Source organism: Thunnus thynnus, chromosome 3 (assembly GCF_963924715.1).
Source record: "Thunnus thynnus chromosome 3, fThuThy2.1, whole genome shotgun sequence".
Taxonomy (NCBI): Eukaryota; Metazoa; Chordata; class Actinopteri; order Scombriformes; family Scombridae; genus Thunnus; species Thunnus thynnus.
Genome location: NC_089519.1, coordinates 7,757,983 through 7,782,671, shown reverse-complemented (window position 1 = coordinate 7,782,671; position 24,689 = coordinate 7,757,983). Strand labels below are relative to the sequence as shown.

Below are 24,689 nucleotides of genomic sequence, written 5' to 3'. Positions count from 1 at the left end.
TACACTTTTATTTCATTTATTCTATTTTCACCTTCTCACAGATATCATTGTTTTTCATGAAGTCCATAGTTCAACAATATTATGTTGTATGCTTTTCTATTAGCTGGTTCAACAGTGAGGCTGGTCAACTCTGACGACCGCTGCTCTGGCAGAGTGGAGGTCTACCATGAAGGACAGTGGGGCACCGTGTGTGACGATGCCTGGGACCTGAACGACGCCAACGTGGTGTGCAGACAGCTGGGCTGTGGCAGGGCTCGTTCAGCACCACAAAGCGCACGCTTTGGACAGGGCGAAGGGCCTATCTGGTTGGATAATGTTATGTGCACAGGCAGCGAATCAGAGCTCAGTGAGTGCGGACACCAAGGGATTGGATCTCACAACTGTGGTCACAGTGAGGATGCTGGTGTGGTCTGTGAAGGTAAACACAAACAAGGAGCTAAAGCCCATGAAATCTCGCTGTGTAAGAACCTATGTTATTATATTTCGGATTTTAGTCACCACCTTTTACAGAAACGTGAAATATGAGATTTACACTACACTTTTATTTCATTTATTCTATTTTCACCTTCTCACAGATATCATTGTTTTTCATGAAGTCCATAGTTCAACAAAATTATGTTGTATGCTTTTCTATTAGCTGGTTCAACAGTGAGGCTGGTCAACTCTGACAACCGCTGCTCTGGCAGAGTGGAGGTCTACCATGAAGGACAGTGGGGCACCGTGTGTGACGATGCCTGGGACCTGAACGACGCCAACGTGGTGTGCAGACAGCTGGGCTGTGGCAGGGCTCGTTCAGCACCACAAAGCGCACGCTTTGGACAGGGCGAAGGGCCTATTTGGTTGGATAATGTCATGTGCACGGGCAATGAATCAGAGCTCAATGAGTGCGGACACCAAGGGATTGGATCTCACAACTGCAGACACCATGAGGATGCTGGTGTGGTCTGTGAAGGTAAAAACAAACAAGGAGCTAAAGCCCATGAAACCTCACTGTATAACAGCCTGTCTATGTTAATATGTTTAGGATATTCGTCACCACCTGTTACAGAAACGTGAAGTCTTTGATTTACACTACACTTTTATTTCATTTATTCTATTTTCACCTTCTCACAGATATCATTGTTTTTCATGAAGTCCATAGTTCAACAATATTATGTTGTATGCTTTTCTATTAGCTGGTTCAACAGTGAGGCTGGTCAACTCTGACGACCGCTGCTCTGGCAGAGTGGAGGTCTACCATGAAGGACAGTGGGGCACCGTGTGTGACGATGCCTGGGACCTGAACGACGCCAACGTGGTGTGCAGACAGCTGGGCTGTGGCAGGGCTCGTTCAGCACCACAAAGCGCACGCTTTGGACAGGGCGAAGGGCCTATTTGGTTGGATAATGTCATGTGCACGGGCAATGAATCAGAGCTCAGTGAGTGCGGACACCAAGGGATTGGATCTCACAACTGCAGACACCATGAGGATGCTGGTGTGGTCTGTGAAGGTAAAAACAAACAAGGAGCTAAAGCCCATGAAACCTCACTGTATAACAGCCTGTCTATGTTAATATGTTTAGGATATTCGTCACCACCTGTTACAGAAACGTGAAGTCTTTGATTTACACTACACTTTTATTTCATTTATTCTATTTTCACCTTCTCACAGATATCATTGTTTTTCATGAAGTCCATAGTTCAACAATATTATGTTGTATGCTTTTCTATTAGCTGGTTCAACAGTGAGGCTGGTCAACTCTGACGACCGCTGCTCTGGCAGAGTGGAGGTCTACCATGAAGGACAGTGGGGCACCGTGTGTGACGATGCCTGGGACCTGAACGACGCCAACGTGGTGTGCAGACAGCTGGGCTGTGGCAGGGCTCGTTCAGCACCACAAAGCGCACGCTTTGGACAGGGCGAAGGGCCTATTTGGTTGGATAATGTCATGTGCACGGGCAATGAATCAGAGCTCAATGAGTGCGGACACCAAGGGATTGGATCTCACAACTGCAGACACCATGAGGATGCTGGTGTGGTCTGTGAAGGTAAAAACAAACAAGGAGCTAAAGCCCATGAAACCTCACTGTATAACAGCCTGTCTATGTTAATATGTTTAGGATATTCGTCACCACCTGTTACAGAAACGTGAAGTCTTTGATTTACACTACACTTTTATTTCATTTATTCTATTTTCACCTTCTCACAGATATCATTGTTTTTCATGAAGTCCATAGTTCAACAATATTATGTTGTATGCTTTTCTATTAGCTGGTTCAACAGTGAGGCTGGTCAACTCTGACGACCGCTGCTCTGGCAGAGTGGAGGTCTACCATGAAGGACAGTGGGGCACCGTGTGTGACGATGCCTGGGACCTGAACGACGCCAACGTGGTGTGCAGACAGCTGGGCTGTGGCAGGGCTCGTTCAGCACCACAAAGCGCACGCTTTGGACAGGGCGAAGGGCCTATTTGGTTGGATAATGTCATGTGCACGGGCAATGAATCAGAGCTCAGTGAGTGCGGACACCAAGGGATTGGATCTCACAACTGCAGACACCATGAGGATGCTGGTGTGGTCTGTGAAGGTAAAAACAAACAAGGAGCTAAAGCCCATGAAACCTCACTGTATAACAGCCTGTCTATGTTAATATGTTTAGGATATTCGTCACCACCTGTTACAGAAACGTGAAGTCTTTGATTTACACTACACTTTTATTTCATTTATTCTATTTTCACCTTCTCACAGACATCATTGTTTTTCATGAAGTCCATAGTTCAACAATATTATGTTGTATGCTTTTCTATTAGCTGGTTCAACAGTGAGGCTGGTCAACTCTGACGACCGCTGCTCTGGCAGAGTGGAGGTCTACCATGAAGGACAGTGGGGCACCGTGTGTGACGATGCCTGGGACCTGAACGACGCCAACGTGGTGTGCAGACAGCTGGGCTGTGGCAGGGCTCGTTCAGCACCACAAAGCGCACGCTTTGGACAGGGCGAAGGGCCTATTTGGTTGGATAATGTCATGTGCACGGGCAATGAATCAGAGCTCAGTGAGTGCGGACACCAAGGGATTGGATCTCACAACTGCAGACACCATGAGGATGCTGGTGTGGTCTGTGAAGGTAAAAACAAACAAGGAGCTAAAGCCCATGAAACCTCACTGTATAACAGCCTGTCTATGTTAATATGTTTAGGATATTCGTCACCACCTGTTACAGAAACGTGAAGTCTTTGATTTACACTACACTTTTATTTCATTTATTCTATTTTCACCTTCTCACAGATATCATTGTTTTTCATGAAGTCCATAGTTCAACAATATTATGTTGTATGCTTTTCTATTAGCTGGTTCAACAGTGAGGCTGGTCAACTCTGACGACCGCTGCTCTGGCAGAGTGGAGGTCTACCATGAAGGACAGTGGGGCACCGTGTGTGACGATGCCTGGGACCTGAACGACGCCAACGTGGTGTGCAGACAGCTGGGCTGTGGCAGGGCTCGTTCAGCACCACAAAGCGCACGCTTTGGACAGGGCGAAGGGCCTATTTGGTTGGATAATGTCATGTGCACGGGCAATGAATCAGAGCTCAGTGAGTGCGGACACCAAGGGATTGGATCTCACAACTGCAGACACCATGAGGATGCTGGTGTGGTCTGTGAAGGTAAAAACAAACAAGGAGCTAAAGCCCATGAAACCTCACTGTATAACAGCCTGTCTATGTTAATATGTTTAGGATATTCGTCACCACCTGTTACAGAAACGTGAAGTCTTTGATTTACACTACACTTTTATTTCATTTATTCTATTTTCACCTTCTCACAGATATCATTGTTTTTCATGAAGTCCATAGTTCAACAATATTATGTTGTATGCTTTTCTATTAGCTGGTTCAACAGTGAGGCTGGTCAACTCTGACGACCGCTGCTCTGGCAGAGTGGAGGTCTACCATGAAGGACAGTGGGGCACCGTGTGTGACGATGCCTGGGACCTGAACGACGCCAACGTGGTGTGCAGACAGCTGGGCTGTGGCAGGGCTCGTTCAGCACCACAAAGCGCACGCTTTGGACAGGGCGAAGGGCCTATTTGGTTGGATAATGTCATGTGCACGGGCAATGAATCAGAGCTCAGTGAGTGCGGACACCAAGGGATTGGATCTCACAACTGCAGACACCATGAGGATGCTGGTGTGGTCTGTGAAGGTAAAAACAAACAAGGAGCTAAAGCCCATGAAACCTCACTGTATAACAGCCTGTCTATGTTAATATGTTTAGGATATTCGTCACCACCTGTTACAGAAATGTGAAGTCTTTGATTTACACTACACTTTTATTTCATTTATTCTATTTTCACCTTCTCACAGACATCATTGTTTTTCATGAAGTCCATAGTTCAACAATATTATGTTGTATGCTTTTCTATTAGCTGGTTCAACAGTGAGGCTGGTCAACTCTGACGACCGCTGCTCTGGCAGAGTGGAGGTCTACCATGAAGGACAGTGGGGCACCGTGTGTGACGATGCCTGGGACCTGAACGACGCCAACGTGGTGTGCAGACAGCTGGGCTGTGGCAGGGCTCGTTCAGCACCACAAAGCGCACGCTTTGGACAGGGCGAAGGGCCTATTTGGTTGGATAATGTCATGTGCACGGGCAATGAATCAGAGCTCAGTGAGTGCGGACACCAAGGGATTGGATCTCACAACTGCAGACACCATGAGGATGCTGGTGTGGTCTGTGAAGGTAAAAACAAACAAGGAGCTAAAGCCCATGAAACCTCACTGTATAACAGCCTGTCTATGTTAATATGTTTAGGATATTCGTCACCACCTGTTACAGAAACGTGAAGTCTTTGATTTACACTACACTTTTATTTCATTTATTCTATTTTCACCTTCTCACAGATATCATTGTTTTTCATGAAGTCCATAGTTCAACAATATTATGTTGTATGCTTTTCTATTAGCTGGTTCAACAGTGAGGCTGGTCAACTCTGACGACCGCTGCTCTGGCAGAGTGGAGGTCTACCATGAAGGACAGTGGGGCACCGTGTGTGACGATGCCTGGGACCTGAACGACGCCAACGTGGTGTGCAGACAGCTGGGCTGTGGCAGGGCTCGTTCAGCACCACAAAGCGCACGCTTTGGACAGGGCGAAGGGCCTATTTGGTTGGATAATGTCATGTGCACGGGCAATGAATCAGAGCTCAGTGAGTGCGGACACCAAGGGATTGGATCTCACAACTGCAGACACCATGAGGATGCTGGTGTGGTCTGTGAAGGTAAAAACAAACAAGGAGCTAAAGCCCATGAAACCTCACTGTATAACAGCCTGTCTATGTTAATATGTTTAGGATATTCGTCACCACCTGTTACAGAAACGTGAAGTCTTTGATTTACACTACACTTTTATTTCATTTATTCTATTTTCACCTTCTCACAGATATCATTGTTTTTCATGAAGTCCATAGTTCAACAATATTATGTTGTATGCTTTTCTATTAGCTGGTTCAACAGTGAGGCTGGTCAACTCTGACGACCGCTGCTCTGGCAGAGTGGAGGTCTACCATGAAGGACAGTGGGGCACCGTGTGTGATGATGCCTGGGACCTGAACGACGCCAACGTGGTGTGCAGACAGCTGGGCTGTGGCAGGGCTCGTTCAGCACCACAAAGCGCACACTTTGGACAGGGCGAAGGGCCTATTTGGTTGGATAATGTCATGTGCACGGGCAATGAATCAGAGCTCAGTGAGTGCGGACACCAAGGGATAGGATCTCACAACTGCAGACACCATGAGGATGCTGGTGTGGTCTGTGAAGGTAAAAACAAACAAGGAGCTAAAGCCCATGAAACCTCACTGTATAACAGCCTGTCTATGTTAATATGTTTAGGATATTCGTCACCACCTGTTACAGAAATGTGAAGTCTTTGATTTACACTACACTTTTATTTCATTTATTCTATTTTCACCTTCTCACAGACATCATTGTTTTTCATGAAGTCCATAGTTCAACAATATTATGTTGTATGCTTTTCTATTAGCTGGTTCAACAGTGAGGCTGGTCAACTCTGACGACCGCTGCTCTGGCAGAGTGGAGGTCTACCATGAAGGACAGTGGGGCACCGTGTGTGACGATGCCTGGGACCTGAACGACGCCAACGTGGTGTGCAGACAGCTGGGCTGTGGCAGGGCTCGTTCAGCACCACAAAGCGCACGCTTTGGACAGGGCGAAGGGCCTATTTGGTTGGATAATGTCATGTGCACGGGCAATGAATCAGAGCTCAGTGAGTGCGGACACCAAGGGATTGGATCTCACAACTGTGGTCACAGTGAGGATGCTGGTGTGGTCTGTGAAGGTAAACACAAACAAGGAGCTAAAGCCCATGAAACCTCACTGTATAACAGCCTGTCTATGTTAATATGTTTAGGATATTCGTCACCACCTGTTACAGAAACGTGAAGTCTTTGATTTACACTACACTTTTATTTCATTTATTCTATTTTCACCTTCTCACAGATATCATTGTTTTTCATGAAGTCCATAGTTCAACAATATTATGTTGTATGCTTTTCTATTAGCTGGTTCAACAGTGAGGCTGGTCAACTCTGACGACCGCTGCTCTGGCAGAGTGGAGGTCTACCATGAAGGACAGTGGGGCACCGTGTGTGACGATGCCTGGGACCTGAACGACGCCAACGTGGTGTGCAGACAGCTGGGCTGTGGCAGGGCTCGTTCAGCACCACAAAGCGCACGCTTTGGACAGGGCGAAGGGCCTATTTGGTTGGATAATGTCATGTGCACGGGCAATGAATCAGAGCTCAGTGAGTGCGGACACCAAGGGATAGGATCTCACAACTGCAGACACCATGAGGATGCTGGTGTGGTCTGTGAAGGTAAAAACAAACAAGGAGCTAAAGCCCATGAAATCTTGCTGTGTAACAGCCTGTCTGTGGTATTATATTTAGGATTTTTGACACCGTACAGTCAAAATTACACACAGAGGTGAAGGTCTATGGATGTTTTCTTCTTGTGTACAGTATTTACCGTCTCATCTTCTTCCTCTCACACTTTTACTTGGTAACCTTATATCTTTGTCTCTAGTCCAGCGTCCTCCACTCCAGCCTTCTCAATTAATTTGTGGCCGTGATAAACTCCAAGTAGGCCTGGAATTGGCTAGCATGACATCCTCTGGTTTGAACCCATTCTCTGGCAACCTGGCAGCCCACAACTGCTCCTGGGTCAGAGTGCATAATGATGTAATTTGGTACGAAATGGAGGCCCAGGCAGGAGCCTGTGGAAACATACTGACGGTGCGTTCACACAAACAACAATCACAGCCTTCTTCCCTGACATGTAGTCACAAGGAGGTGACCCTCTCACTCCACATGGAGAACTCCAACATAGTAGCACTCAGCTGGGGGGTCTCACCTGGGCAATTCTGAAAAAGAAGAGTCCAGCCCCTCCCAGGAGTTTGTTTGTGGAGAGGTTTTTGTGTTTCTGGCTGCAGGGTTGACATTTGTTGACAGGGAGCCAAGATGTCTTTTGTGAAATTGGGGCAGACTTTGGAGGACAAAAAAGATTTTTGATTTAGCAGGGGAACGTTTTGGGACATCGAGCATGTTATTTCTGACAAACCAGATAATAAATAATGAAAGTTGCCGGCTTCACTGGTGTATGAGACATCAATGGTGAAACAATGGTACTGAATATGTACTGTATGTGCTGCCTGTATGTTAGTCCATCCAATTATTGTCACTATAATTGAGACTGGGTTATTGGTCACATATTGAACATGTTTTCACTTACTCTTCTGCAGGGAGGTCAGGTCAGCAGGAAGTGACAGGGACTAAATATTTATTATTTTACAGTATCTTGAACCCAGGTCCTCCTCCCTAAAGGACATTTTTTTTAACTGCTTGACCAAGCACTGCTGCTGCTAATAACACACCCTCTCAAGCTGACATAATCATTCAACTGACTGATAATTTAATCATCTTGTCTTTCAGACCAACCACACACATGCCATCTACTCCAACAGTTTATTCATCTATCCAATGACCAACACATCCTCCATCTTTCCTGTGAGTCTTCCCTTCTCCTGCGCCTATCCCCTGGACACAGACACCAGCCTGAATGTGGCTATCAGACCGTTCCTGGCGTGAGTAACCTTTTATTGAAGGGGACTATGGCATTGTTCACCCTTTACACTTGTAAATTATTTTGACACATCACAAAAATTAAGGGAAACCTGATGAAAGTTGGTCTTGTCTACGTCTATGTTGCTTTTAACTAGTCATTATAGTGTAAATGTACATTGCTGTCTGCTACAATATCTTTTCTAATACTACCACAGGGAGTCTATAAAATCTATTATAGTAATATTTTTTAAATGACTTGTAGGGCTATCATGCTGAACAGCAGTGTTGCAAGTTGTAATACGCAGAAACGTAAAATTGTGATCAAGACCTCTTAGTTTCCATGAAACCAATTTTATATATAAGATTACAAAATGAGACAGTCACTCACAGAACAATCAGGCCGTGTAACAGCATCATGAACATACATGATGTCCCAATAATCCATTATAGATAGTGTGGTGGTTCATGTAACATTTTTCCTTTTTTGAAGGGATGAACAAATTCTGTTTCAGTATCAGAATATTTTTTTAGCAAGCAGTCTAATAAAATATTCATAATGCTGTAATGTAAAGTTGATCCCTCCATCTAAGTTAACAGTCCGTCCGCTGATAATGGTTTAACAAACACAACATGGTGCACCACAACAGCACAAAAACTCCAAAATCTTCAGACAGCACAGCAAGGATGTACCTAAACAAGCCTGTGTGATGGTTATACAAAAAGCTTTCTAGCTGACACTTAATGACAGAACATTTTTATGGTGCTGCCTATTATTTGATATAAACTAATAATAGACGCCTGCTGGGGAAATGCCTTGGTTTTTCGTAACAAAAAGCATGTTTTTTGACAGATTGGCAGGTGGCATTTCAGGCTCGGGTACCAAAGCCAGAGCCTCCATGTCTCTGTTCCGCAACTCCAACTTCACAGAGACTTATCCAGCAGGTCGGGTTGTCTTGCCAGTGGGCTCACCATTGTACGTGGGGGTCTCTGTGGACGAGAGAGATCCAAGCTTTGCAGCTGTTCTGGAGGACTGCTACGCCACTCATTCATCAAACCCTGATGATTCTGTGCGATACTCTCTCATCCAGAACAAGTATGTGTCCCTCAGCAGATGCTCTGTGGAGTATAGTGGAAATGGGGAAAAAGTTAAATGTACGGCGATGTGAAATGGAACTGATGACCCGTTTCATCCTCTCTGCCAGGTGTCCCACTGACCGCAGACAGGTGTCAGTGGTTGAGAGCGGCTCATCCTCCAAGGCTCGTTTCTCTGCCCTGTTCTTCCTGCTCCAGGGTGAATACCGAGATGTTTTCCTTCACTGCAGCCTCAGCCTGTGTGACCAGAGGGGCTCCTCCTGTGTTCCAGTGAGTCACACATGTCACTTTATCAATAGCATTGTCAATCCATAATTAGTGTTGCTTAAACACTAGGTTTTAATGGTATCTTTTATTTTTTCCACCCTCTCCTACCATGCAGCCTTGTGCAAGGAGGACACATCGCTCCGTTTCAAGCTCTGCTCCTATGAAGCCACTGACTATTGGACCAATCATTTGTGAGTATGAATTACAATCTGATCTCAGGGCAGCTGATGTCTCAACACAATAAACTATATGGAGTAATGACATGTTTTTCTCTTTTGTCTTTGTCTTTAGGGGACAAGTCACCGGAGTAAACTGGTTACAGTAACAATGCACACATGTGTTGTACTGTGATATTATTTTGTTTCAAGATTTTTTTTTATTATTCATGAAGATGTAAAATTATAAAAAACTGGTTACATTGAATAATTAAATCTCACCATACTATTGTATTAATCTTCAATTCTATAAACTGTAAGAATCATAATAAAAATGAAGGTACCAAAACTTTTCTTCTACTCTGTGCTTATTTTCAGTACAGCCTTATCTGTGAAACATCATAATGTGACAATTGTGGGGGAAAATTAATTTTGAGAGCAAAATCTTTGCATCAATAGTGATTTGATTCTATTCATTTTTTGTCATCTTTAACAGTTATTTATAATGATCTTGTTCATTCCATCAAACAACTATGATGTGTGATTATCAACACTTTCCTTTTTTAAAAAGTTCTATTACATTTGTTTACAATTCATTTCCTCTGTGACATTTTTTCTAAACAATAGCATGGACTCTACTTTAGATCCAGTAACGGATTTTCCATATTATAGAGTCAACTGTCACCTTTTTTTAAACAAAACCTTGATGGTGGATTATGCAGCAGTTAAAAAAGAAAACGTAAAACCAAACCATGATGCATGACTTTGGTCCAGATTGAAATTTCTCAACAACTGCTGGATGAATTGCCATTAAATCTGGTACAGATATCCACAGTGTCGATGGGATGAAGATTATTAACTTTGGTGACTGCGTGACTTTTCATCTAGAAGCACCATGAGGTTGACACTTATGGCTCAGACTGAAATGTCTTGACAACTTTTGGATGGATCACCATGCAATTTGGTGCAGACATTTCATTTTCCTTGTGAAATTTAGAGATCCCTTAACTTATCATCTGGCGCCATCATCAGGTGAACATTTCAATCTGTCCAGTATTTTGGTTTATCTGTCTGATATCAAAGTTTTTTTTACACAGTATTTAGCATTACAGCCTCACAGTAGGGGTGGGCAGACTGACACCTTAAAAAATTGGATCCATCTGACATTAGATCATGTTGCTGGCACATGAACACTCGTCTTAGTGAATACACTCTCTGCTGCTCTGCTGTTGTTGTGTAGTACATGATAGTGCTGCTTCTAATAACAAAAAGTATCAATATTGGTATCAGTGATTATGGTCCTGGTACTACTTGGTATTGAATTACACCCAAATTTTGTGGTATACATCATCCACCCCTACCTCACAGAGCTGCCAGCATGGCTGTAGATTCTTAGTCTTACTATATTTTCTTCTTCTTATCTCTTTTATTTCAATCTTTCCACTTTTCTTCTTCCTGTAAGACACTTTGAAATGTACCATATAAATAATGTTTGCTTTAGGGGTGGGCAGATCAATCCCAATCAATACTACTGATATTGAGTCCTGTTTTCAGTATTGATAGTAACATCAAAAGAATCAATACCAAATAAATGGACCCATCTTTTGTTAGATCACGTTCTCAGTGCTACACTCTCTGCTGCTGTTGTGTATATGTATGCAGCAATTATCTTGTTAATTCAGAAAACCACATAATAAATGTTTTATTTACCATTGAAAGCTCTTTCACATGTGATCAAGTAATCAATAGAGAATGCTGCTGATCCCAGAACTGTTTTACATTATTTATTCTTCTATTCACTTTCCATTACACTTGTTTACATTATCTGTTTACACCTTCATATTACTATTCATTGTCTCTTTTTACTTCATACATACATACATACATACATACATACATATATATATGTATAAATATATATATATATATATATATATATATATATATATATATATATATATATATATATATATATATATATACATACATACATATACATATATATATATATATATATATATATATATATATATATATATATATATATATATATTTCATCTTTCTATCTTTATTACTATTTTTTAGAGAAATACCTTAAATAGCAAATTATTCTGTGGTAATTCAAATATAACATGAATAATGCATCCACCTTTATAATATTCCATGATTATAATGAGGTGGTATCAACATTGGTGATCTTGTTCCTGGTTTTACTTGTTATTAGAATGAGCACAGTACAACTTCAGTCCTGTGCTTGTGTGGTGGAAAACTGCTTTTCCATGATCAAACAAATGTGCCAGTGAGAGTGCAAAAATGACATTATGCCAATAAGAGACAGTTCCCAGTGAGTTAGCAAGAAAGCATCAAGGTCACTTATGAACTCAGAAATAATGACCAGATGGTTGAATATAACTAAAAAATGAGGTGGAGTCTAGAAAATAAGCTCCACAAGAGGAGGGGTTATAAAAAGTATGTAATGTGAGGTTTAATGATTTTGTATTAGGTTTTTCTTTGTCCCGGGATAGAGGCCTCGGTTTGCTCTGTATCTCTTTATGCACAGTAAACCTATTCACATTGAACTCTACCAGCTTCCAGTGTATTGTTTGAGTTTTGCTCTTATAAGTTTTGAGTTTAATACTGAGTTGTGGGTGACCTGAAGTTTTATTGGCCCATTTGAAGATTTTTCCACGACACTTGTCAGTATGCGTTCCTCCATCACTACATTGAATTATCTTGCAATTAATCCCAGCACAAAATTCACTCTCACATGTAATGTATTAAAATAAAGCCAAATTAGTGTTGTGGTTGTTCACCCTCCAGCTGAAGGTCACAGTTTGCTCTCCTGCTCTGCTCAAACTCATAATAAAGGCAGTGTACACAGGGGCGTGGCTTTTGCTGCACTTTTTTTGATTGACAGGCTCAAAGCCCAATAGAATGGCCTGCTGGTCCGGAGGGGGTGGGGCACTTGAGGGCCAACGTTTCCCACTCGGGTTAAAGGCTTTTTGAGCAGTTGGGGTCAATTTCCGCTCGGTGGTGGCCGCCTACATAAAACAGCCTGTAACTTTTCTTTTCCGACAGCCTTCGTCATGTCCAACAACAACGCCAGCAACAACTTAATCATCGCTCAGAGGGCCGTGAAGCAGCTCCGGTTAGAGGCCAGTATCCGGAGGATCAAGGTACGAACCCCTCAACACAGACACACAAACACGGAAGACTGAGCGAACCTGCTGCTGAATGGCGGAGACAAACTGTTGCAGAAATGACAGGGAGTGGACTCTTACATCATATCGCCAATAAAGTGCTCACCAACGTTACATACATGACATTAAAACCTGTTTCTGACTGATTAAACAACGCGCAGTTTAAAGTTTCTTCCGTGTTTAATGGCTGTCAGCTAAATTATTTCTGTTCGGGAAAATCGCCGCCACTTTATGTGTCCAAGGGTTGAGAGAAATGACAAGTTTATCAAAGCTTAACCTCTTACTGTAGGTTATCTGAAGAAAACAGGTGGACAGTATCTCTCAAAAAGTTACATAGTAGACACACCCATTTGTATTGTGCCGTAGCTTGCAAATTGTATGCAAAAAAAAGTGTCAGTTAGTCAGTATGAGTGCGTAATTGTGCGGCTGGGTAGAGTAGAGTTTGACAGCAGGCCAGCTGGGGAATGACATCTACTGTACGTGTTTTTGTGTTTATGCTCTCTCTCACACACGCCATCATCATTTGTCTGGCTCTGCAGGTGTCCCAGGCTGCTGCTGATCTCAGAAACTTCTGTCTGCAAAATGCCTCCAAGGACCCTCTCCTGGTCGGGGTCCCCTCCAGTGATAATCCCTTCCGACCCCCCAAGTCCTGCTCCCTGTTCTGAGGTAGGCCTGCTTTTTCCTCCATGGAGGCTTCAGCTTGGAACTTAAGCTGCACTAGTGCAATTAATTACACAGGGGAAAAAAATAATTAAACCTTTACATTCAGCTTACACTGGGTTGAATGTAGGGCTGTTGTTTTTTTGTTTTGTTTTTTATTTGGTTAATCTGCTGATTATTTTCTCAATAAACCGAATAATCGTTTGCTCTACAAAATGTCAGAAAACAGTGAAAATGCTTGTTGAATGATTAACGATAAAATAAATTGCAGATTAATTTTCTGTTGATCAAATTAGTAATAACTGACTAATTGTTTTGGCTCTAATAAAGCTGATAGTTTATTTATTTATTTATTTTTATTTAGGCCTATTTATTGTGCTCTACTATGATTTGTTCTCTACTGTACTTTATTTTTGATATAAATGCTTGTCCACCTCATGAAGCCGAAGGCAAATGTGAATAAGTTTGAATTATACTTCAGTTTGAAATAGAGTTGAAACAATAAGTTGATTAATAGATAATTAATCAATTCAATTTCAGCTCAAAGGACAAACACTGGATTGTTACAGCTTCTCAAATGTGAGATTTATTTTCTAGTTTTGGACTGTTGGACAGACAAAAAAAAAAAAAAAAAGAATATGTTGTTACATATATATGTGTATATGTATGTATATATGTGTGTATATATATATATTTGTGGTAATTCAAATATAATATGAATAATGCATCCACCTATAATATAATATTCCATGATTATAAGAAATTATATCATTATTTTATATATATATATATATATATATAATCATTATGATGATGTGCTCCTGTTATAAAGTATAGTAACTGCTGTGTAACATTACTATATTAAAGGTCCACACAGGTGTTTTCAGTTATATTGCTGATTGGACTTCTGCTCAGGTTGACGTTAGAGGGAGCATTGCAGGGAATTATGTGACGTCACCAAAGTACCATTAAGACGAAGCCATTTTCACAACAGTTGTTTGACTTGTCAATAGCAGTAAAAAGCACAGGTGTTACTGATAACATGACACTGTTGCATTTAAAGGTGCAGTTTGTAGAATTTAGTGGCATCTAGCGGAACAGACTTGGCAGAAATGGAATATAGTATTCATAAGTATGTTTTAATTAGTGTATAATCCAATGAAAATAAAAATTGTTGTGTTTTCTTTTGATTGAGGCCATTATATCTATAGAGGGAGCGGATCCTCTTCCATGGAGACTGCCATGTTGCACCGCCATGTTTCTACAGTAGCCCTGAACAGACAAACCAAACACTGACTCTAGAGAGGGCCTTTCATGTTTTTCACGAGTTTTGCAGCCACTGTGGGTTCTCCTACACGCTTGGAAGGGGAGGGTGAGGGCAGGGGTATTCAGTTGGTTGCAATATGCAACCTCACTGCTAGATGCCACTAAATCTTACATACTGGTCCTTTAAGTGTTTCAGTAAGTTGTGACAGTGAGCCACTATGTAGAGGTTCATTAAAAATGCCAAAAATATGGCCTGCTAAGTTGTCCTGCCCTTACAGGTGCAACAAAGTTAAAAAAAAGTGTGAGGGAGATGTCATTCAAGCTCAGTCTGTACATGCCGTGGATATATAAAGAGAACTGGATACAGCTTTGGAGGTGGGGCCCAACGCTGTATTCAGTCTATGATCAGACTGAATGGATCAAATTTTGATAGTGAAACGAGTCATTTCAGAGGGGTTGTGATGCTCAAAAAAATGTATCTGCTGATCTACAGACATCTCTTTCAATGTAAGTCTATGGGAAAGAGTCTTTTTTGGCCCAGTAGCATCACGTGATGGAATTACACGGTTTGGCTGCTATGTCAAATTGGCTTCAAAGCCCGGCACTGTTCCTGGGGGCTTGGTAAACGCCCATGAGCAGAGGTCTAATCAGGCAAAACAAGTGAAAAATACCTGTGTGGGTTTACAGCTGCCTTTTTTATATTTTGGTTTTAATGAGTGTTTCCTTATTATCTCTCTTTTTTACATAGAGCAGAAAGAAACATGGAGGATTTCTGTATTTATCCGTCGAAGGCTGTCTTCACCTCTACTTGATGTCGCTGTAGATCTGCCAGCAGCTCCTCTTGGGATGATGGGACATGGGGCTGATGGGTTCGGGAGGGGAATTGGTCCACTTGTTTACCAAAACTAATGGTATCATAACTCCCATCTGTTACATTAAAGTAGGGCTGGGTGATATGGACAAAATCAAGTATCACAATATGTTTGACCAAATACCTCTATTGATATTGCAACAATATACTATTGGTGCTCTCACAGAATATTTACACAATGAAATTATTGATAAATCATTAGTAATGTGGATATAATGAATAAGTGGATAAAGTCAAATAATAGAACAGCTAGAACAGTCTAGTAAGTTCAGAAAATTACTGTAATGTAGCCTTTAAAACCAGGAAAAGACAACACTTATGCCATATCACAATATTACGATATCCAAAATCAAAGACGATACCTAGTCTCATATCACAATATCGATATAATATCGATATAATATAATAATATTGCCCAGCCCTACATTTAAGCAGGGTCAAACTCTACATGTTCAAAAAAATGGGCAGAAATTATTATTGACACTAACATGACTAATGATTAAGGCATTCTTGGTTTAGCCAGCACTAAAAATGTCTGGTCTCAATTTACTGTTTATGTCAGTGAAATTCAGCCCATTTGATTGGCTATTGAAAGTGCAACCTCCTCTTGTTTTTTGTGCTGCAGGTGGAGAATCAATCAAACATTAATTAAAAACCAGTTGCCATTCAAGAATAAGAACATGTGTTATATACACACTGTATTTCATATTGTGTGTCTTCATAAAACACTACAGACATAAGAGTAAGACTTATCTGTGTATGTGGCCAACAGACATACTGAGAGCCTTTGAGCTTAACTGATTAGTGTCTTAAACCATTCATGTATTTGTCTGGCAATGGTAAAGGTGTTTCTACCATTCTGAGGTACAACAACATGGTACAGACTTTAACCCTATCAGTGCAGGGCATGTGATTGTTGAATAACCTTTCATCCCGTCCATTTTCTGTATATATTTAACAGCCTGTTAAGGTTGCTTTTATTAGCCTATATGTTACTATCTTTAATTTAAAAAAATAAAAAAACACACATCAAGGCCTTACACTATTTGGATAGTGAAACCTGGGAGCAGATTTAATGTTTAGAAGAAAAAAAAAATAGCCAACTTTAATATCTCTGTTCAAAAGTTCCAAATATTGTTTGTATTTAATGAATCATGCTGCAGTGACTTGTTGCATTAATTGTTTTCCACACTGGAATCATATTCCAATCAACCAAAATTTTTACTACTGTTAGCCTGTATCTTTCTTAACTTTGCTACTGTGGGCAACCTTTTAGAAATTAAACTTCTTTTTGGGACACTGAGGAATTGCTGTATGTGATTTTTATATATATATATATGTATCAATCTTTTCTGCAAATAGAATAAGAAAAAAGAAAGTATCACTGTTTTTAACACATTGTTTCTGAGACATGTTTCATACACGGTTCAGTTTGTTGTTGCTACCAAAACAACTGGACATGAAGAGGCTACGTAGAGGTTGTACTGGAGCCTCTTGGTTTGATTTCATTGTAAACTGAAAGATATGGCAACATTTCCAAGAATATGCAAACTGCTGGATAGAGTTCATTTGTTTAAATCATGGTTTAGTAACTCACAAATAGTGATTATGGTGAACGTCAGGCCACACTGTCATAAATCTACAGGATAACACCTGACATGCAAAACCATTCACTAACTATGGATTCATGTAAATTACAATTCGTCAACTTTGGGAGGTTTTTTTTTTAAACTTTACACACAGGGTCCTGGAAGATTTCTAAGTGTTATGTGTTGCTGTTTGTAGTATTTTTAATGAAAAAACTATCATTTATGTGACATTTTCTCCATTCATCAATTAGTACTTGACAGATGATGCCTTAATAATGACATGAGAACTGTGGGACAAGAAATGCTGATCTAAACCCAAATCAGTCAACTTTGGACACAGTGTGTGTGGGTTTTTTTTAACACACATGGTCCTGGAAGATTTGTAAGACTTTTATATAGTTATTTGTAGTATTTTTAATGAAAACACTCAGTGTGTTTGCTTTATCAATCCATGCTCAAATTCACCTGACAGGTGCCGGATCTCTCAATAATGACATTGTGAGAAATTTGGAACAAGAAATACCGATCTAAACCTACATCAGCTGAGCGTGTAAATCTCATAGTGTTTGGGATTATGAACATCCATCCAATTTATGAACTCCCATCATAGATGTTACTTTGAATTGAGTCCACAAACTCTTAAATAAATGAAGTTAACCATATCAAAACCAAGTAAAAGTTTGGTAGAAAGCAGTTTGACTCAAAAACAATGTGCGGCTGCACGCTCATTGTCGCTGGTAATTAGCAGAAGTGCCATCACCTGGAAGTATAAGAGGCAGCGTCTGTCTGAGGAAAGTGAACTGCTCAGGTAAGGTAACAGACATGTGTGGGGTCATCCATGTTTGTAATTTTTAAAGGCGTCAAAGAGGCATGTTATCCTGGAAATGAGTGCACCTATTGTGTTGAACCTGTTGCACACCAGTTACATTTGCATGTGAGTAAAATGTCCGTTTGTTGATAAAATGTGAAAGTGGCGCCCAGATGTCTTCCAGGTTTGGTCAGAGGAGGGCTGGAAGACGCCAGGAGTACTCAGGTAATAGTGTCTGTATTTTACCTGATACATGAGCCAAAGGGCCACACTGCTTCAAACAGAATAATAAATAAAATATATACATTCACACTCACAGTCTCATCTTCCTTTTCCTCTGATCACCACTGTCATCCTGTCTTTAAGTGGCCTTCTTTCTCCTGGCTCCTGTGCTCTACTACAGACTCCTTTCTGCTGAGGGACCCCAGCCCCAACCCTCTGACTGAGCTCTCTCACAGCGCCTCCTGGTGGGCTGACAGGGAGGAGCACAGGGACCAAAGAGACTCACTCAGGGTGAGTAAAAATTAAGTGACTCAAGTAAATGATTAGTGCTTCTAATTCTGTGGAAAAAAAATCTTATCTTGTAGGAGCAACTCAAAGAAAGTGATGAGCATGTGGCCAGGCTTCAGGACATGCTGAGATGTGAACGGGCCAAAGTGAGGCGCATATTGCGGAATATATAACTATCTGAATACCTTTACACTATTTCTCCTCCTCCTGAAAATCCTCTCTACCCTCTTTCCAGTGCACCCGCCTGCAGCTGCGGTGTAACCAGCAGGACGCAGAGCTGAGGCGTCGAGAGCAGCACAGCAACAGACTGAAGGAGCGACTGTCACAGCTGACTGACAGACACAGAGAGAAAGGACCCTGTGAGACTCACTCTGTCCCGTATTTGCCTCTCTCACATACTGACAACACTCAACATTTACCACCTTGCATTTTTCTATCCAGCCATCGAGGTGCTGAACTTTCCACCTGGAGTTCGAGGCAAAAGAGAACAGCCAAGCAAATCATTCAGGCCTAGTGCAAAGTAAGGCGGCTGTTGTCATGCACTGTCTGCTTACAAATGCGTCCTCTGCCTCTTTCTGATCTTTAGTCGCTCTCTCCACCTTGTAGGAGAGAGGAGGCAACACTACGTCTGATGTTGGAGCGCAGAGAAGCAGAGCTCAGAGAGGCGATGAAGCTGCGCCACAGCCTCACCACTTTACTCCATGCACTCAGAGTCGACATGGAGCAGGTGAGGAAAGAAGAGTCTTTTCCTGTGCTGGTCAATAACTGGCATCAGTCTGTGGACCAAAGGGACATTTGCCAAATACTAAGTGAACAAAAAAGGATGACTTTAAAAAGGACAGCTGTTCTGGAGCATTTGATCATATATGAAAATATAAGCAGTTTCAGCTGTTTTAAGCAATTTAAGGACTTTTAGTTTATGTTGGCCTAAAATTTAGATTAAAAGTTCATTCTTGCCCTTGGAAAATGCAATTAACAAAACAATATACAAGGTCCATTTAGAAGCTGATCTGGAGCTAGAAAGTTAATTTAAACATTCATTCATTCATTCATTCATTCATTGAACACCACCTTGGATAAGAAGTCCTTAAAGTGTCCTGAAAAATGGCAAAAATGGAAAACGTCAACTTCTGAGCAAACATCTGCTGAGGAATGTTGTGAAAATAGATCAAAAGCTCCACAACAGCTACAAAAAGGTAACTTGTGGTGAGATGTGTTTTGTCAAATACTGATTCCAAGGTTGAATGAACTCTCAGTGTTTAAAGTTAATGTATGTATTCTACATAACAAACCAGTCTAACCTTTTTTTTTTTTTTTTTTTTTTTTAAGACCTTGTCAGACACTGTGGATGTTGAGGATGAGGCCCAAAATGAAGGCAAAAGGTTGGATGAAGCTGAGGTGGCGCTTGGTGACCATGTGACAGGAGGTGTGGTTCAGAGTTGGAAACTGGTGCAGAGGAGACTGGGTGACGTCTTATCTCAAGGTAAAAATCCCCATTGAATAATCTTTAAAGTGACTATTTGATATGTTCTCTTTCACCATTTACTAAAAAAAAAGATTAAACTTTGTAGGTTTGTCTTCAACTTCCCAGACAAAGTCTTCCTGTTTTTGCTTCCTTCTGTTATGTTTGAGAAACATCAGTATAATGAATATGATCTTTGTTGTTTGTGTGTAGGCCACACTGTTGGTACTGACCATGACAAGCTTCTGGCTCAACTAGAAACCGAACTGAAGGCGAGTCAACAGCTTGTCAAACTGCAACAGCAACTGCTGCAGGTATGATTCTTTATTACACACACTCTCTCTCATAGTGATTTATTGCTACTGTTGGACTTAAATACTCTCCTTGGTTTCTGTCTGTAGGATAGCGTCGAATCACCTGTCCCCTCTGAGCTGGCTGATTCCTATTTTTTGGAAGAGTGGGAGCGTCTTCAGGTGCGCTGGGCAGAGCTCGATCATCAGAGGCGGACTTTTGAAAGGGAGAGGCAGTCCTTCACTGATGCTGCAATACGACTGAGCCATGAGGTGAGAAGAAAATAAGGCAGAGACTGTTGTCTTTTTAAAGCATAATACGACCACTGCTTGAATCATTTTGTGATATGGTGTGAGTTGAAAATGCTGGAGAGATAAAACAAATGTTGAGTAATAAGGTAAAGCTGGGGGATGTGAGTTAGAGTCAAAATATGTGAGGAATTCACTGTCTAAGAGCAAAAAGTGTATTATACATTTGCGGAAGTTTCCTCATGCACAAGAGCAGACCATTCTGGTTTAAAATGCTGCTTATTACTTTGTAAATTATGTGGGGTTTTTGTGTGTCTACAGCGTCATGATTTTGAGCAACAGAAGGCTTTTCTCCTGAAGCAGCAGTATCTATGTGTCTCACCTCAATTTGGTAAAGAAGCACAAAGCAGCAACAGACAAGAGAGCACTGCCCTCAGTGAGTATGAAGGTCTCTTGCAGTTATTTCACTCCAAAATCCCTAGACACAGCGTGTGTATTTGACTCCAGATTTCTCAGGTTTGGGGCCCAACAACATCTCTGGCTGTCTTCCCATTACTCCATCGTCTACTGAGTCGGGGCCCGCTGCTGTTTCAGGATTACATCAGGGAGGAGTCAGAGTTCAAACCCCCAGCACTCCTGAGCTCTACTCTGCCCTCAACCTGTCATACAACTGTCGGTTAGTCAAGACCAGATTTTATAGCAGGTGTTTGTACATCCAATTTTGATAGCAGTATACATAAGCAAAAAAAAATGAGCGCTCTTTACCTGTGTTCATACATGAATTTTCAAAGGTTCAAACTAGCTGCTCAGATGTTATTTGATTGGCCCTTATGGGACTGGTTTCCATCAAATCTCTCATCCCTGACTATGTGCACTAATTTAATGAGTAAAGTCTCTGTGTGGCTCTGAGAAAACAAACAAATACTCTGGTGATTAAAATCTGGCTCCATGTAAAGCTCAGTTTGCACTTTTGTTAATGTTCTTTTAAAACTAACTTTGATTTTATGTTCTCTCCATTACCACTGTTACTTTGCCATCTCTCATTCCTCCCTCTGTCAGAGATGGTGATCACCAGTCAGAGACATGGGGTGTCGGAACAGACAGGATGGTGCCCCCACCTCAAGCTCCACACTTGGACTGGTCATTTTAATACCATTTTTAATGATAGATGGTGATTAAAAACGATCTTCCTGTTTGTTTGTTTTTGGTTTAAGTAATAGACTATTTTTATCTGCTTTTATTTTCCCACTTTGACGTGATGCTATTAAATACAATAAAATCGATTTTTGGCTTGTTATGAACTAATACTGCCAATAAATAAGCTGTCTTATTATGACTACTGTTGGGTAATTTATCCTCTGGCTAAAAATAGTTCCTAAGTCATGTTTTTTTTACATAGTACTTGTTGTGACCGAGTAGAGCAGAATATAACATGCAATCACCATCTTACAAACTGTATTTGCTTGACATATTGTCCATGTGTTATTTATTTATGTTCAAACCAGGAAAGTTATTTAAACCAGGAGATTTAAATGTAGTATATTAAATTTGTCATAACTTTGGTTGGCCTAATAATTTATATACAGTAGGTTATTGTGGCTATATGATAACTGACTGCTTTCTTCATGCACCCATTTGTAGCTTCTATGCAAATTAGTTAAAGGTGCATTTGATGAAATCAGGTGTTACTGGTTAATATTTAACCTTTCTTAACAAAACATGTATTTTGCATAATACCATTTTACTATATTTAGTGATCAATGCTTATTTAATCAAAACTGACATTTTCTACTTATTCCTGACCCACTAGCCTTCCTAGCACAGTATATTTTTATATGATGGATTTCATTCATCTTTCTGAGAAGCTGAAACACGACACTGGCAGGCTCAGATACAAATCTGACTCGCTCAGTTTGAATCCACTCCTACTGCGTCTGAATGATGACCAAACAAGCGAGCACAAGACAAAAACTCTGGATAAGTCAGAGGCATCCCGGGTTCTTCAAATCTATGAAAGGCATGCTCATGTACAGGAGCATTCACAGTCACAACTCACAAGCAAATTATCAGCATGAGCAAAACTGAGCTCCACATATACAAACAAAACATTGTGAGCAGCACAGCTTATCTGCTCACTGACAGGACAGACATACTGATAAGGGCTATACAGTGGGCACAGTATTGTAACAGACAAATGAGTGAAGTGTGTCTAAGTGAAGTGTCCACCAAAAGCCCAAGTATTTTTCTACCTGATATTCCTTTATTTAGTGTTTTGATGATGGTGGGTTGTTGTCTATGTTAATCCAAAATTGTCTATATGTGTTCATTTGTGATGTGGTTACTGTGAAGACCATTGCATATGATTCACATCATTTTCAAACTCATCAATCCATTCAGTGACCCGTCATGACTTACAGTTTATTATTTATTATGTTCCTCCACTAATTCATTCAAGCTTTTATTCTAATTTGTCTATAGATGGAAGACAAATTAAATCCATATGCTCAGTGAAAGTGGTATCTGTCGTCAACATCACCATCTGTCACATCATCTGAAGGTAAATTACAGTCATTATTGTTACTGTCATATGAATTAAATTACATTTTGCACTGAAATACACACATGACATTCCAAACTATAGTTAACAACACGAGTATTAAACAACATTGCTTTTAATGTGTTTTAAAATTGTAAGAAGTGACCTGACCTGCACGTGTAGTGCATGAGCTCATGTGATTGGCTGCTGGCATGGTGAAGCAGGTGCCTCGTTCACACCTTGTACTCAATTACCAATCAGAGGTTCTTTACGCGCGCGTAACGCCGTGCTCTGTTGTATTTTACTTTATTGCAAAGTCAACAACTCGATCATCGGCCCGACGGAGTCTGGCAGACAAGAAAAAAACAAAAAACTAAAGGAGCTAGAATGAACGATATGGTTTGGGGACTCTATTGTCATCTGCCGCGCTTCATGGAGTCGGATAGCAAAAGTTTCCAGCCCTGGAGAGACTACATGGGACTGTCGGATGCAATCCGAGAGATGCTGCGCCGGAACACCGATACCAAGTCCTCAGTGCCAGCCTCCAGTGCTCCTCAACCAGAATCTGATGATGTTTGTGAGGCTTTGGGGTCCGTGCGCATTAACGCACTTAGTCAAAGCGGCGACCTCGGGGCAGACTGTGCGCCAGATCTCTCTGTTGAACCCAAACCACCAGGCTATTTTGCTCATAAGCAGCCAGCTGATGGCCTATGGGACGCACTACATGCTTGTTCTGCTGAGGATTTAAAGCCAGTGTCAAGACCAGCGAGCGCCCGGGGGCCAAAGGACCGCAAGAAGACTACCCGTTTCAAAACACCTGAGCCGCCTGCGTCACCTCCATCATCTCAGCGCATGTTCTGCAGTTTCTGCAAACACAACGGGGAGTCTGATTTGGTGTATGGATCCCACTGGCTGAAGAACCAGGCCGGAGAAGTTTTGTGTCCCTACTTGCGGCAGTATGTGTGTCCACTTTGCGGGGCCACAGGGGCCAAAGCTCACACTAAGCGCTTCTGTCCCAAAGTGGACAGCGCGTACAGCTCCGTGTACGCCAAGTCCAGACGCTGAACCAGCAGCTGGCAGGTAGAGAGAAGACTGCACAGAAGGCTGACTCCTTTTCTCAAAAAATAATATTTTATTTATTAGCACGTGTGTGTGTGTTTTCGCTTTTGTGTGTGTTGAACAAACTTTTTGGTTTTATTTGCATGCTTTGGCACGTTTGCTGTGTAGCCTTCTAAATGTTTTTGAGCTGGTCTTTCTGCTGCCTTAACACTGGAAAGTACTTTGGAGAATTAACGACTGCCAGATATGTTTGGGAGGAGAAAAAAACGTTTCAGTGGAAAATGTGTTTGTTTCACATATTTTAAAAAAAACTTTATAAAACGTATTACACGTACTACAGTATGTAAACATCATCTGACCTTGTTAGCATTTTACATTTTTAAAATATGAGTGACTTGTTCTTGTTCTGAGATGTGTGGGTAAATCCCTGTTCTTGAGGCATGTTTTATTTTGAGTATTGTGCGTGTGGCTCTTCTGAGAATGCCATTACAGCTTTTCTCACTTTTGTGAATATTTCTGTGAGAATACTCTTGTTATAAATGTCTAAATTGATACAGCTG

The 24,689-nt window shown here is 41.3% G+C and overlaps 4 protein-coding genes across 7 annotated transcripts in view; all 4 read left to right on the top strand.

Moving 5' to 3' along the window:
* Positions 1-9,978, top strand: part of LOC137180652 (deleted in malignant brain tumors 1 protein-like) — a 64,820-nt gene extending 54,842 nt beyond the window's left edge. Inside the window, exons 11-29 of the mRNA XM_067586012.1 lie at positions 104-472; positions 638-1,018; positions 1,188-1,556; positions 1,714-2,094; positions 2,264-2,632; positions 2,802-3,170; positions 3,340-3,708; positions 3,878-4,246; positions 4,416-4,784; positions 4,942-5,322; positions 5,480-5,860; positions 6,018-6,398; positions 6,568-6,870; positions 7,079-7,287; positions 7,984-8,135; positions 8,966-9,208; positions 9,318-9,477; positions 9,590-9,665; positions 9,766-9,978. Of these exons, the coding sequence (XP_067442113.1) occupies positions 104-472; positions 638-1,018; positions 1,188-1,556; positions 1,714-2,094; positions 2,264-2,632; positions 2,802-3,170; positions 3,340-3,708; positions 3,878-4,246; positions 4,416-4,784; positions 4,942-5,322; positions 5,480-5,860; positions 6,018-6,398; positions 6,568-6,870; positions 7,079-7,287; positions 7,984-8,135; positions 8,966-9,208; positions 9,318-9,477; positions 9,590-9,665; positions 9,766-9,785 (5,651 nt within the window). The 3' untranslated portion in view covers positions 9,786-9,978. The remainder of the gene's footprint in view (positions 1-103; positions 473-637; positions 1,019-1,187; positions 1,557-1,713; positions 2,095-2,263; positions 2,633-2,801; positions 3,171-3,339; positions 3,709-3,877; positions 4,247-4,415; positions 4,785-4,941; positions 5,323-5,479; positions 5,861-6,017; positions 6,399-6,567; positions 6,871-7,078; positions 7,288-7,983; positions 8,136-8,965; positions 9,209-9,317; positions 9,478-9,589; positions 9,666-9,765) is intronic.
* Positions 9,979-12,614: 2,636 nt separating this feature from the next.
* Positions 12,615-16,929, top strand: si:ch211-286b5.5 (uncharacterized protein LOC100003596 homolog). 2 transcript variants are annotated; one of them, XM_067583646.1, is made up of 3 exons: positions 12,615-12,805; positions 13,369-13,495; positions 15,509-16,929. In XM_067583646.1, exons 1-2 carry the CDS (start codon positions 12,716-12,718, stop codon positions 13,492-13,494), a joined length of 216 nt encoding a protein of 71 aa, XP_067439747.1. In that variant the 5' UTR covers positions 12,615-12,715; the 3' UTR covers position 13,495; positions 15,509-16,929. The 2 variants fall into 2 exon arrangements, with proteins under 2 accessions (XP_067439747.1, XP_067439741.1); XM_067583640.1 differs by having other exon boundaries at positions 12,618-12,805; positions 15,504-16,929.
* Positions 16,930-17,847: 918 nt separating this feature from the next.
* si:ch211-286b5.4 (afadin- and alpha-actinin-binding protein B) lies at positions 17,848-21,870 on the top strand. 3 transcript variants are annotated; one of them, XM_067583614.1, is made up of 13 exons: positions 17,848-18,023; positions 18,187-18,248; positions 18,427-18,536; positions 18,611-18,679; positions 18,769-18,892; positions 18,975-19,053; positions 19,140-19,260; positions 19,863-20,016; positions 20,209-20,309; positions 20,397-20,558; positions 20,856-20,970; positions 21,051-21,237; positions 21,594-21,870. In XM_067583614.1, exons 1-13 carry the CDS (start codon positions 17,863-17,865, stop codon positions 21,682-21,684), a joined length of 1,536 nt encoding a protein of 511 aa, XP_067439715.1. In that variant the 5' UTR covers positions 17,848-17,862; the 3' UTR covers positions 21,685-21,870. The 3 variants fall into 3 exon arrangements, with proteins under 3 accessions (XP_067439715.1, XP_067439726.1, XP_067439706.1); XM_067583625.1 differs by having other exon boundaries at positions 21,042-21,210; XM_067583605.1 differs by having other exon boundaries at positions 21,042-21,237.
* A 1,444-nt stretch (positions 21,871-23,314) lies between these two features.
* Positions 23,315-24,681, top strand: nanos3 (nanos homolog 3). The gene has a single exon (XM_067583591.1). It carries the CDS (start codon positions 23,458-23,460, stop codon positions 24,133-24,135), a length of 678 nt encoding a protein of 225 aa, XP_067439692.1. The 5' UTR covers positions 23,315-23,457; the 3' UTR covers positions 24,136-24,681.
* The last annotated feature ends 8 nt before the right edge of the window (positions 24,682-24,689 follow it).